Raw genomic sequence first — 12206 nt, 5'->3', positions numbered from 1 at the left:
TTGCTGCTGCCTTCATCGTTGCTGCTATCTTCTCCTGAAGGCTCATTGTCATCTGAATCGGATGAGTTGGTCTTCTTCTTCTTCTTTGTCTTCTGTTCACTTTCGAGGTTCAATGCTTGATTGTATGCTTCAGTATATGTCGATGGTGGCACGATCTTCATCTTTTTTCGTAGCTTCGGGTGAAGGCCTTTAATGAACCATCTTTTGTGGAGCCCATCTGCCGGTTTATTCTCCATTTTACTGATTAAGTCCTTCAACCTCCTGACGAAGACCCGTACTGTTTCATTCTTCTTTTGCTTGGTATTGAATATCTCATTGACGATCTCATTATCATTGCGCAATAATTGAAATTTTGCACAAAACTCCTTAATGTTATCCCAAGTGTTTAATTTCTGCAGATCTGTGTCAGTAAACCAATCAATCACAACACCTCGTAGGGTGGTTGAAAACTGTCGGACCCATTCGTTCGCATCTATTATGCCATTTGCTCTCCAGATCGTTTCACATGTTTTACAATGTCGAATGGGATCAGCTGCTTCATCACCATCAAATTTAGACAACTTTTCTTTGGGACCTGCCATTATCACTGTATGTTGGGGGTTTTGTTGTGTACCTGCGCTATTTTGCACTCCCGCGTTGTTTTGAGCACCCGCGTTGTTCTGAGCTCCCGCGCTGTTTTGAACACTTGTGCTATTCTGCACATCTGCGCTGTTCTGGACACCTGCGCTGTTTTGCACACCTGCACTGTTTGCAACACTTGCGCTATTTTCGACTTCCGCGCTGTTTGTTGAAGAAGAGGTTTCGTCAACCGAAGCTGCCTGTTCCGGAAGTATATCTCGGACGAAGAGGTCACTCCACGCTCGTGCTCCCTCGGCACTCCGAGCCGTGCAAGTTGATCTCCTTCCGTTAGGATTCTCTTCCCGTCCAGTCTCCTTCAACAATCCTTCCGCGCTCTTTTTTCCGTTGGCAATCCTCTAAAATCTCCTTCGACGCTCTGTCTGCTGAGCCAAAATTAATTTTTCTTGTGCAATGCGTATGTCATCATTTTCCTTCAGCTTATTCTTATCTTTGTTCAACTGATTCGGCATTTAATTCATATTCGCTTGCCTGCGTACCAGGTCCATTGAGCAACGGCGCCAAATGTTTACCGTACTGGGTAAAGAAATTGAAGCACAGACAATAGATATGAATAGCAGAACTTCTTATTTTATTCGCATATGCCAAAGACATTACATTATGCTTCCATGAAGATTTACAATAATCCCGAAGGGTGTATAAATATTGTCCGAAGAACTTTCCCGAAGGGGTCCGTCGGCTATATAACAAGAACCTTTCCGAAGGGACCCATCGGCTGATACACAATTTCTACCGACAACATACTTTACGAAGGGAAAATGCTGGAGAAATTTGTAAAGAGACTTTTAGATTTACATTATGCATTGGATTTTCTTGAACTTCTATATTTTTCAGGAAAATAATAAAGAACTCCTTAAGACGTATGTCTTGAATGTGTTCTTTGTTTATTGAATCACTCGCTTTTTGTATGTTGAGTTAGTGATCTCTTCCATATTGATGCAGTCTGATTGTCTTCCTATTTGGCAAATGTATTCATTCCATGGTATCTTGTTATGAATATATTGAAATAACATATCTTTTCATATGTCAAGGTCTATTATTCATATTTTGGTCATCATTACATTTATCCTCTTGAAATCTCCTTGTAACCTGTTATTTATTGTGGAATCCCATTCAGTGTTCGTATGTATGCCTTTTGGGTTTTTGTTGTTTGTCTTATTTAGTTTCATGTTCTATCGTTTTGTACTTTTAGGTGAAAAGTACAAAGAATTACAAATACATACATTATACGAGGGAGCTGCCCCTCTCAAAAGCAGAGGAAGATTGCAAGTTGATAGTGATCGATTGCCATCTCTCCAACTATTGGCACAATTGTTGCTGTTCACAGGGAAAACAGGGTCAGTTTCAGAGATAACTTCACAATGACAAATCTGTTTACCAACAAGACCCAACCCTTATCCCCAACACTGTGCTAATTTCTCTTTGTTATATTGCTCGAGTATTAAAGAAGAAAATAGTTGACTTACTCCAATTGACAGGTTGATGTCCCAAATAATATTGATTCCAACACTCAACTGGTTACTCAAGTGATCAATAATGAGAACTTAGACGTAGGCAATGTATCTGAGGACAAAGTGGTGAGAAAATTCTGGAGGAAAATATCAACAACAATGTAGTTGAGATGATAAATATGGAGGCTATTAATAAGCAAAAACAAGTCCTCATTGAAAGGATTATGAAGCTAGGAAGTAGAAATTGTCCATAATGCTTTGGAAATAGAATGATTGAGCCTAGGGAGAAAGAAGTTAATGTTAGCAACCCAATCCTAGGGATTGCAACCAATGGCATGGAAAAGTGTAAAGAAACGAGGTAGATAGTCACTATTAGAGGTAAGAGAAAAGGATGGCTTGGTTGGGAGTCAAATCAAGATAACAACTATACTTCATGTAGGGAAGGGGTGGTTCCTTCCACGGAGCCATGAAGCTTATATCATGGAATGTTTGGGGCTTGAATGCTCCTAACAAACAATGACTTCTAAAGTGCTGTTTCTCACAAGTCAAACCCTGAAATATTGCTAATATAGGAAACAAAACTAAGCAGGGAGGAACTGGACTCCCTGAAGAAAAAACTTGGCATTTGGGAGATTAAGGAGATCATTTCTGAAGGAGCCTCAGAAGGATTAGCTGTAGCCTGGGACCCAAGATGGACATCCTTTACTTTAGATTTCTTAAGACAAATTGGATGAGCAGATGTATAAAGAGCATGTAAAACCAAAGTACAGTTTGTGATCATTAATGTTTAAGGACTTTTTCAAAATGTATAGAAAAGGACAACATGGAATGTATAGAAAAGGACAACATGAAATTGAGGCCGACCTAGAAATCATACCAGGACAGTTTTGCATAATAGGAGGTCACTTTAATGTCACCCTCAATCCAGAAGAAAAATGTGTTGGGAGGGGGGGGGGGGGGCGCAATCAACAGGATTTTCACATGTATTTGATGATTCCTTTAACAGAGTTCAGTCATCATATGTTTATTTCTCATTGTGCAAGATTTAACAAAAAGCATATTTAGTCAGACTGTAGCTAGATTTGCTGGTCAGAAAACCAGATACAATGGTCAAACTAATCAATTTTGCTGGTACATTGATCAAACAATTGACAACACAGTAGAAATGTTTGACTAACGTAACATAAACTTGTCAAACAACAGTTCTGTTGGTCAATACAGAAGATATTAGCCAATGAAAGGTCAAGAGAGATCAACCAAACCCTGGTCATTTGTCTAGTTTACCGATGCAAAAGCTGCCATACATCTCCACTCTCTTGTTTCTACTTTTCTGCTATCAAAGTCAGTGGCTTAAATAGACTAGATTAATGATATCCGTGGTTCTCACATTATTACATTTGAATTTTAGATCTTTTTTAGTTGCACAAGAAAACTAGAAGAATAAATTGTAATGATATAGTGGATAGTGGATGATAAGTGACTTTTTTATATTATATGCAAACTGTATAGCATTCCTAAGTTGATGAAAGGCAGGATTTATATTTAAAAAGTTGATGCATGTGAAAGCAAGTGCTTTGGGTTGATTTTGTTCCATTTAGACTTATTAAACTGATGAGTGGCGAAGAAATGCTTTGACTATGTAATGCTCATTTATGAAACGTTGTTTTTATTTTTACAGGTCTAGTGAGATTATTGATCTTGCATGGCAATATATATCACTATTGATCAAATCATATCATGGCCTGCATTCAAGAAAGGTAGTTTGCTGACTATCAATCCATACGAAGGAAGATTTCATGATGCTTCAAGGGCAAGGTTAAAATATTGGCACCTGAAAGTACAAAAACAGACATGCATGGCAGATAGCCATGTGGCTCCAAGCTTCTTGAAATTATGTGCAAATAAAAAATTTCTGATGACTGGCGCTTCCACTACCCCCAATGGAGGTTTCTTTCATGAATCTGCAGAATGGAAGGTTCAGAGTCCTGTTTCAAATCTTTCATGACATTTAATAATAAATATCATACTTATTCAATATTTAATTCCTGCTGCCGTACATTATTAAATGTTACAGAAGGCATCATCAACTAACCGATTTTGATATGAGTCTTTAACCAACATCTCATGTCTGAATCCTGTCACAAATTGAATGTTCAAATATTTGAGTTTTGCCTCTGTTAAGTTTTATTGTAGTTTCACAGAAGTGCATTTTAATGCAATTGCTCATTCCATTGAATAAGTGGAAGTTTCTCAACCCACTGATTAAGTGGAAGTGTTATATTTGCTTGCCACTGAATAATTGGAGTGCTGATTTGCTCACCTCACTGAATAAGAGGAATTGCTATGGCTGTTGTAATTGCATTCACCATTGAATCAGTGGAAGTGATTGTGTTATGCAATCACACTCTCTGCTAAATAAGTGAGAAGTATATGTATTCATTGTATTTGCACACTCTGCTGAATAAGCGTTGAAGTGCTTTTTTTTCCAGCTCTTACATAACACATTCCTCTGAAGAAGTGAAGTTTGGATGACACTGTTGCTATTTTACTTTAACACACTCCTCTGAAGAAGTGAAGTTTGTACAAGATTGTTGCTAACTTATTTTCTTTCAAGTTGTTGCATTTTTGATAGTTGGTGTGTTCCTATACACTGTATGCTGTCACCTTGCCAATCTTGGGAATTGGGTGATGAGAAAGTGATAGAGACATTGCATTGCAGTCCATTTCAATTGTAATATTTTCATAAAATTTGGGGGTGGTTATTACAGAGGTATTAGAGCTGATGATCTTGCCAGCCCGTTGGAAGTGAACACTTATTGCAAAGATCTTCAATTGCATGTCAGAATTTCAGTAGTTTTTTTCGTGCTACTCATGCCCACAAATCATTTTCAGCAGCTTCATATAAGAGATTTGATTCTATTTTCCTGTGAATTGTGGCTTTAGAGTTGGGAAAGAAGCTTGTTAGTGAAGGATCTTAAGGGACTTGGGCACTTAAATCGTTCTCAGCAGTTTCATACCAGAGATTTGATTCCATTTTCCTGTGAAATGTGGCTTTAGAATTGGGAGAGAATCTTTTGAGTGCAGGAAAGGGACTTGGGCACTGATCTCGCATGAATGATGGATGTTGTTGATCTAAGATAAATCAACTTGATTCAATAAAGATGCAGTATGCTATGTTCGTCACTATAAATTATTTGGCTTTTTAAGCAGAACTTATGAAACACCCAGATGAAGATGTGATACTTGAAGTCACCATTAGCATTATTTACAACTCTTGAATCCCACACAATGATGGCATAATGAAGTATTTGTGTGATTGTAGAGAGTTTTTCCGTGCTTTATAATCTTGGATGATAGAAGACATCTTTTTTTGCCAAGAATAAGACTTCTAGAAACTGTTGCAAAAATTAGATCTTCTGTGTTGATAATTGACGTTGAACGTGATGAACTTATTCTCAAAATGTTTCACCATTTCTTTGCTACTTTAGAAAGTATCATGCATAAAATGTTATGACAGCAATGCAGACTATTATATCTTAGGTTATAAGTGAGAGTGATGTTGTACCCTAGTTGTAATGCCCCATCCGGAGATCCTTGGAACAAGGATTCAATACAAGCTGAGATATTTTTTTTTACAAGTATGAATGCACATGACAACATTATACAGGGATCACAAAGATCGCAACGAAAGACTTCACCAACAATCCCAACAATCAACAGATCTCCAAACACCACAACCTAACTGATACAACCAAATTGAAGAACGAAAACCCAAGACGACATCAGAACACAAGATCTCCGATTTGTCGAATCATTAAACCACTAGCATTCCTAAAGGGTACTCAAAAGTCCAAATTGCATTCTTCGAAAAACAATGGAGAGACCCCTTGTTTTTCGTGCGAGAGAATAACAACTGACATTCTCGTGTGAGGAAGCACCTCTTTGTGTGAGAAAGTACACTGAGCCACGCGAGGAAACACCATCTTGTGCGAGGACATGCTTGGCCCAGCAGCCAAAACACCCAAATTGGTGAGGGGTTTCGTGCGAGGATTCACTGCAAGCCGCGTGAGAAAACCTAGCACACCACACACACATTTGCATTCTTGCGCGAGGATACAGACCAGCAAGCCAAAAAACATAAAGGTAAAAATCTAGGAAATAAATTTCCTCCACACCGAGGAGTACTAGATCCATGTAGATCGAGGAACGGACACTTGAGTGCATAAACAACAAGATGCCATGAAACAAGAAAGAGAAACATCTATCCATCTAAACCATAGCAATAAAAGAACGTATTGAAAGCAACATCACAGTGTACAGAAGCAACATCACAATGTACAGAAGCAACATTGCAATAATTGAACAACCAAAGTAAGTACGCGGTTCCTCCCAACGGTTAATGGCATCATGAGACTATCGTGGATCCTAGCCATCTCCCATGCGTAATATTCCAAACCATCGACAAGATCGTCGGAGCTATCTTATGAGGATGTCACTACTAAAACATGCTACAACATAAGAGTAAGGAAATCTAACATGCTAGAAGTGAAGCATAAGATAATCCTACAAATCAAACTCAACATCTATCATATGCTAAACATCATACGAATAGGTAATCTAACATGCTAAACCAATAAGCAATAGATACACCAATGAAGCAATTCACATCATCTAATCATATGCTAAACATCATAATATAGGAATGCATCAAATAAACTAGCATAATCTAAACATGATATCCAAGCATTCCAATGAAAGCATAAATTACAAGAGAGCATGCTCCGGAACCTGAAGTATCAAGTGAAAACATCCAGTAACAGTTGCACTAGGACAAAAGACTTTCTTTGTACACTGGTCCCCAACAGTGGTATAGGTAGCTACGCCTGCCAACCACGTGGAACCCGCAGGTCCACTCCTGCCGTGCTGAAGATGATGATCCAACCACAAACACACACATAAAGCAAACGTCCATGCCTAATACTCATGCCAGACAATATGATGACTGAGACCAAGAACATAGACAATGCATAAATTACAGGTCTTGGTTAGACACTCAATGGGCTGCTATGTAGGGGCTGACACCATGGAGAGTCGCTTGGCATCGACAAGTCCAAGCTAGTATTGGTAGCTACTCTTCCCAACACAGAAGGCAACCTAGGTAGCAACTCTTCTCAACGGAAGGCACACAACCTACTTTTTGTTATCTTAAGTTTTGTTATCACTCACACATTTTTATTTAGTTATCACTTGTATTAAACTTCCTCTGCCAACCAAAAGGAAATAGTCATCAGGTTACGAGATAGAAGCTCCTCCATGTGCTACCCTACCCTACCCATGCTCATCCAATGATGAGTGCCCGTAGGCATGCATATTCCCCAACCCAACCCCAATGATCATGACTCTCGGAAGTGCCATGGAAGATCGGGCCTTGCAAGTCAGCCGACAAATGTATGTGCACGTACTTGTATGTGGCACACCACCATCACGAAGATCATAACACAAGGACTACATGGGAACACAAGCAAATTATCACTCAACTGAAAACAACTCAGGAGGACGGATTCTACATGAATCCCAAAGACAATAAAACCATACATCATGAAATCACTCAATCGGCCTCAATCTGGGAGTATGGATTCTACATGAATCCCAATGGCGCAACAAGACCAAACATCATGAACTCACTCAACTGGCCTCAATCCGGGAGTTGGATTCTACGTGAATCCTAGTGTCCACAAAACAATAACAAAGGTCCAAAAGAAACCATAACACCAGATATAAAATCACTCAACCAAACACAACGTCGGGAGTACGAATGCGACACACATCCCAATGCAAATATAAAAGTGCAACAATGGTCTGACTGACATCCTATAGATGATCCATGTCCACGACCACCATCATGCCAAGAAAACCTGAGAAAACTTGGCGGCATGCAAATCAAGGTAAAATCCCAAAAAATTGGAAAATTTCGAAATTAAAACCCATTTGGTCTTTGGGCACAAAAACTCCGAAATTCCAATAAAATTTGGGTTCGAACACTATATGCAAAAACGGCCAGCATAACGGCGCGAAACCTCAAACCCCCATCCCAAAAACAGGGAAAATGTTCATAGTCGACCAACTGGGTTGAACCAACAAACAGAAATGGAGGGGAACACTAGTTCTCAGCCTCCTAAGAAACGACTACCAAAAATAGAAGTAGAAACGAAGCAGAAACAATAAAACGAGAGAACCCTACCTCATAGCCAAAACGACAAAACGGGCAACTAAACCATAAAATAAAAATCCTGCAGAAGTAATTGAGAATTGCAGCAATCCAAGGTCTCTCCGAGCTGGATCCAACAAGATCAACCTTGCGACGATCCCACGCCCCTAGCTCCCACAACGAATAGAACAATAAACTCTCAAACTTTCTAATTGAAAAGTGAGAAGTGAGGAATTAAATTCCTTTTTGAATATTTATTCACTTTTTGAGTGAATAATCGATTAGGGCAAATAACCGACCAACCTAGTTAAACCTTGAATCGACCCAAATGAAAACAGGTTATTCCTAGTAATAGGAATTCATCTATGGAAAAGCTGCTAAAAATTAAAATAAAATAAAATAAAGCCCGAAAGCACAAAATCACAAAAAATTCTTTAACTTTCGCGACAATGCCAACCTTTAAATGCACAAATACACTCACTGGTCTAATCACAAAATGCACTGAGTTTGGATTTAATAATCACCAAAAGGATTAATTAAACAATTAAAGTAAGGATATGTCGACCATACAGGGACGACATTGGTAAAATATGAATGGTTGAATCACTAACTCCATATGCCACTGTCAGGGATATAAATCCTGCACATTAAACAACACGATCAAGTGAAATTGCATATAATAACATAGACGAAGCAATAAATATATTAAATGACTAATTTAACTATTTATTCAGTTATACCGAAATAGTCCATTTACATCACTCACGTTCGCATAGAGCATAATGAAGCAAGAATGAAGTAAATAACCATAGCATTAAATCCATCACATAACATAATCAGGGATATGTCCAAATACCAGATAACCAAATATCATCATAAAACACACTGTCATCTCAAAATGGCATCATCATGCAATATGATCAACTAAACAACATAGTAGTCTAACATCTGTGATACTGAAATCAAAGTATAACATCTGACCCTCAGGTCATCTCAAATGTAAAACATAAGTAACAAATATCTCTTAGATCAAAACATAACAAGGTAAATATCTGCAACACAAAACCAATGAATCCAACATGGACAATCCATTCTAATTATTTAAGCATTTAATAATGGTTGATAAACAAGATGAATAGGCACTTAAAACACATAAGCGAACACAGTCATAAACATGACTAACCACTGCTATAGGAACCTAGTCCAGTGTGGCACGGTAATAGTACACAGTGCAATCTCTGCACACATCTCCAGGTAATCACGGAATAACATCATGATACCACATCGATCTTGGTAACCACTGACACAAACGTCAGTGAACCATAAATCACAACATAATCTTATAAATCAGCCATAAGCATAATCAAAGTAATTGATACAATAAGTGTAGACCACTCATGGTCCCAACCATGATCCCATCTTAAAGAGAGATCAACAAGGTTGCATCCATTGGGATGACTTACAAAAGTCAAATGGGAGAGGCACTACACTAGTCTTCTCATTAGTCTTATTAGCTAATATCAAGAAGGATGCCCAAGATTCCTTATTAGTTGCAAATGTGTTAGCTGAAATTTTTGTTAACAAATGTGAAGGAAAAATTTAACCGTCTATGACCAATGAGTATGGGGAAGAATTTGTGAAAGTGGAGTTGAGAAGGAAGAAGAGTTCACAGCACATATTTCCAAAGAAGAGCCAAAATTTAAGAGGGTAGAACATTCAGAACTTTCTTTTGAATAAGAAAATATCTTATTCCTTCCAAAAGGCATGTATGGCAGATTCTCATGCTGCTGTAACGTTCCCTTTTAATTATTTCATTTAAAAGGGAGTGCTGTATCTTTTGTCACTGATCATAGTCTTGTTGGGCTGAGGGGGGAGGAGGCTGACAGTAGAGTGATTATTATTTTTGGAGGATGTTGGAATATCTTCTAGGCTTTAAAAGTTATCCTATCATATACAAATTCATACCATATTATAATAATCCTTACCAGAATTCTACTAATGGTGAAGTCTGCTGTAGTATTTGAAATGGCGATGAAATTTTAAAAGGGATTCAAAGCATATTTAAATATATGCTGGTTTCATATAAGTTGCTGCCATTTGAAAATTGTTGGATTACCGCATTAAAAGAGACAAGGGATAACACAATGTTTTTGGTCTATCCTTTGCCTAACATATATGCTTGAATGATTAATATCAATATATGTTTGCCAATACCATTTGAAATGGGTTTGCAGCATAGTTTGAATGACTTATATGCATGAATGAAAATTATGCGGGTCAAAGACAGGCAGATTTGAATATTTAAATATTATGTAGACTATTTGTTGGATGCAGTACTTTCTACATTGGTTGCATATCTTTTATTTTTTGCAAATAAACTTTCATATAATATTTGGAGTACAAGTTCTTCAAAGTTCCAACATAACAAATTCAGTGCCGTGTTGAGTTGAACATCATATGGAAGCCCAATTTATATCGTTCTAATACTATGCTTCTATAATTTGCCATGCCACCGAGGGACAAAATTCAGAGTTTTGTGTTGATTGGCTATGGATTTTGATTCTATCTTAGTGTTTATTTTGGTTTAATATTGTACCATCTATACAGTTTGGTAGTTCCCAGGTTTTGGTTTAGTTTGTAGCACTTGTTCATCCTTTAAATATATTAGCTCGTATTTCAGTTATTTTATATTTTATGCAATTTACTTTCCAATATTTTTGATAATGTCCTTTTCCAAATTGTTGGACAATTTCTCGTAATAATTATCTGGATAAAAATAGAATATTATTAAGATTTTCATCATTCTAGTGTAACAGTCCAAGTGGTTCATAGATGATAGGGCTCTGTGGCTTGTCACCGGCAAGTTAGTATCCCAACCAAACCATATGCTCTCACCTTGCCCACATTATGGTTTGGGTGATAAATTTTTGAGGCTTTATGCAGATCATCAACATTTGCAAAAAATTCATTTTGAGGACTTTGCCCAAGAATAGATTTGAATGAATGTTTTCTCTCCTGTTGCTAATCTGAATTCCATTAGGTTGCTACTTTTGATTGTTGTTTTTGATTCTGAAGTAGAGAAACTGCATGTCAAAATTGCTTTATTTCCATGGGGATATATAAGATTATATTTGTATGATAAAATGAGAAAACTATGGTGCTGAAGGCAAGGAAAATTGGGTTTTTAATTAAAGAGATTCTTTTCTGGTTTAAAACTGTCTCCTAGGATTTGGTGCCAAGCTTTTGATGCCTCTTTTTTGGGATCTTGGGTTTGTCGTGGCTAAGATGTTCATTCTATTTATTAGAAGTAGGTAGATGGTTGTCTTGTAATGACTTTCTTGTATGTTGATGATATGGTAAAGATGGGATCAGAAAATTTAAAATTAAAGCTCTTATGAAATAGTTAGGGCTTAATACACATAGAATAGAATAGAGGGCATTTAACATCTATGAAGGCAAGCGTGACCTATTGGGTGGTTGACCTAACCATGTTATCTTTTCTATTTCTCTTGATGATTAATTCTCTCTTTTTCTCAATCTCCTCTTTAAACAAATCATGTAAAGAAACTGCTGCTAAAGTATCCACAGATCTGACTCAAATGTTAGCTTGAGCATCACACTCCTAAATAAAGTGCTTGTTTGACTCATTTGCCCCAACTATGCAAAAGGAATATTCCTCTCCTCCCATTTTTCTTTTACTACATTCTATTAGCTCATTTTGCATCAAAGATGATGTGGGTCAGTCCTCCATTGGATTGTGAGCATTTTCGTTCTCTAGGTGATATTAGCCTCTATACTATTAAGATAATATTTTTAATATCTTTATTAAGATATTATCTCCTTAGTTGAATACTTTCTATAATGGTCAACTACTTGTCTGTAGTCCGTCTTTTAGTTTAGATAGGAATGTT

The 12206-nt window shown here is 37.4% G+C and overlaps 1 protein-coding gene across 5 annotated transcripts in view; it reads left to right on the top strand.

The window, feature by feature from the left end:
• The window catches only part of LOC149573029 (uncharacterized), a 390937-nt gene that overhangs the window by 25879 nt on the left and 352852 nt on the right, over positions 1–12206 (top strand). For all 5 annotated transcript variants that reach the window (XR_016360008.1, XM_089814177.1, XM_089814175.1 and 2 more), the window contains exon 2: positions 3766–4062. Coding sequence is in view for 4 of the 5 variants with exons in the window: in XM_089814177.1 (XP_089670303.1) it covers positions 3790–4062 (273 nt within the window). In the remaining variant the exon portion in view is untranslated. The remainder of the gene's footprint in view (positions 1–3765; positions 4063–12206) is intronic.

The sequence above is a fragment of the Cupressus sempervirens genome, chromosome 2 (genome assembly GCF_028749045.1).
Source record: "Cupressus sempervirens isolate cs-2001-9-10 chromosome 2, ASM2874904v1, whole genome shotgun sequence".
NCBI classification, from domain to species: domain Eukaryota; kingdom Viridiplantae; phylum Streptophyta; class Pinopsida; order Cupressales; family Cupressaceae; genus Cupressus; species Cupressus sempervirens.
This window is presented reverse-complemented; position numbering and strand designations above follow the sequence as displayed.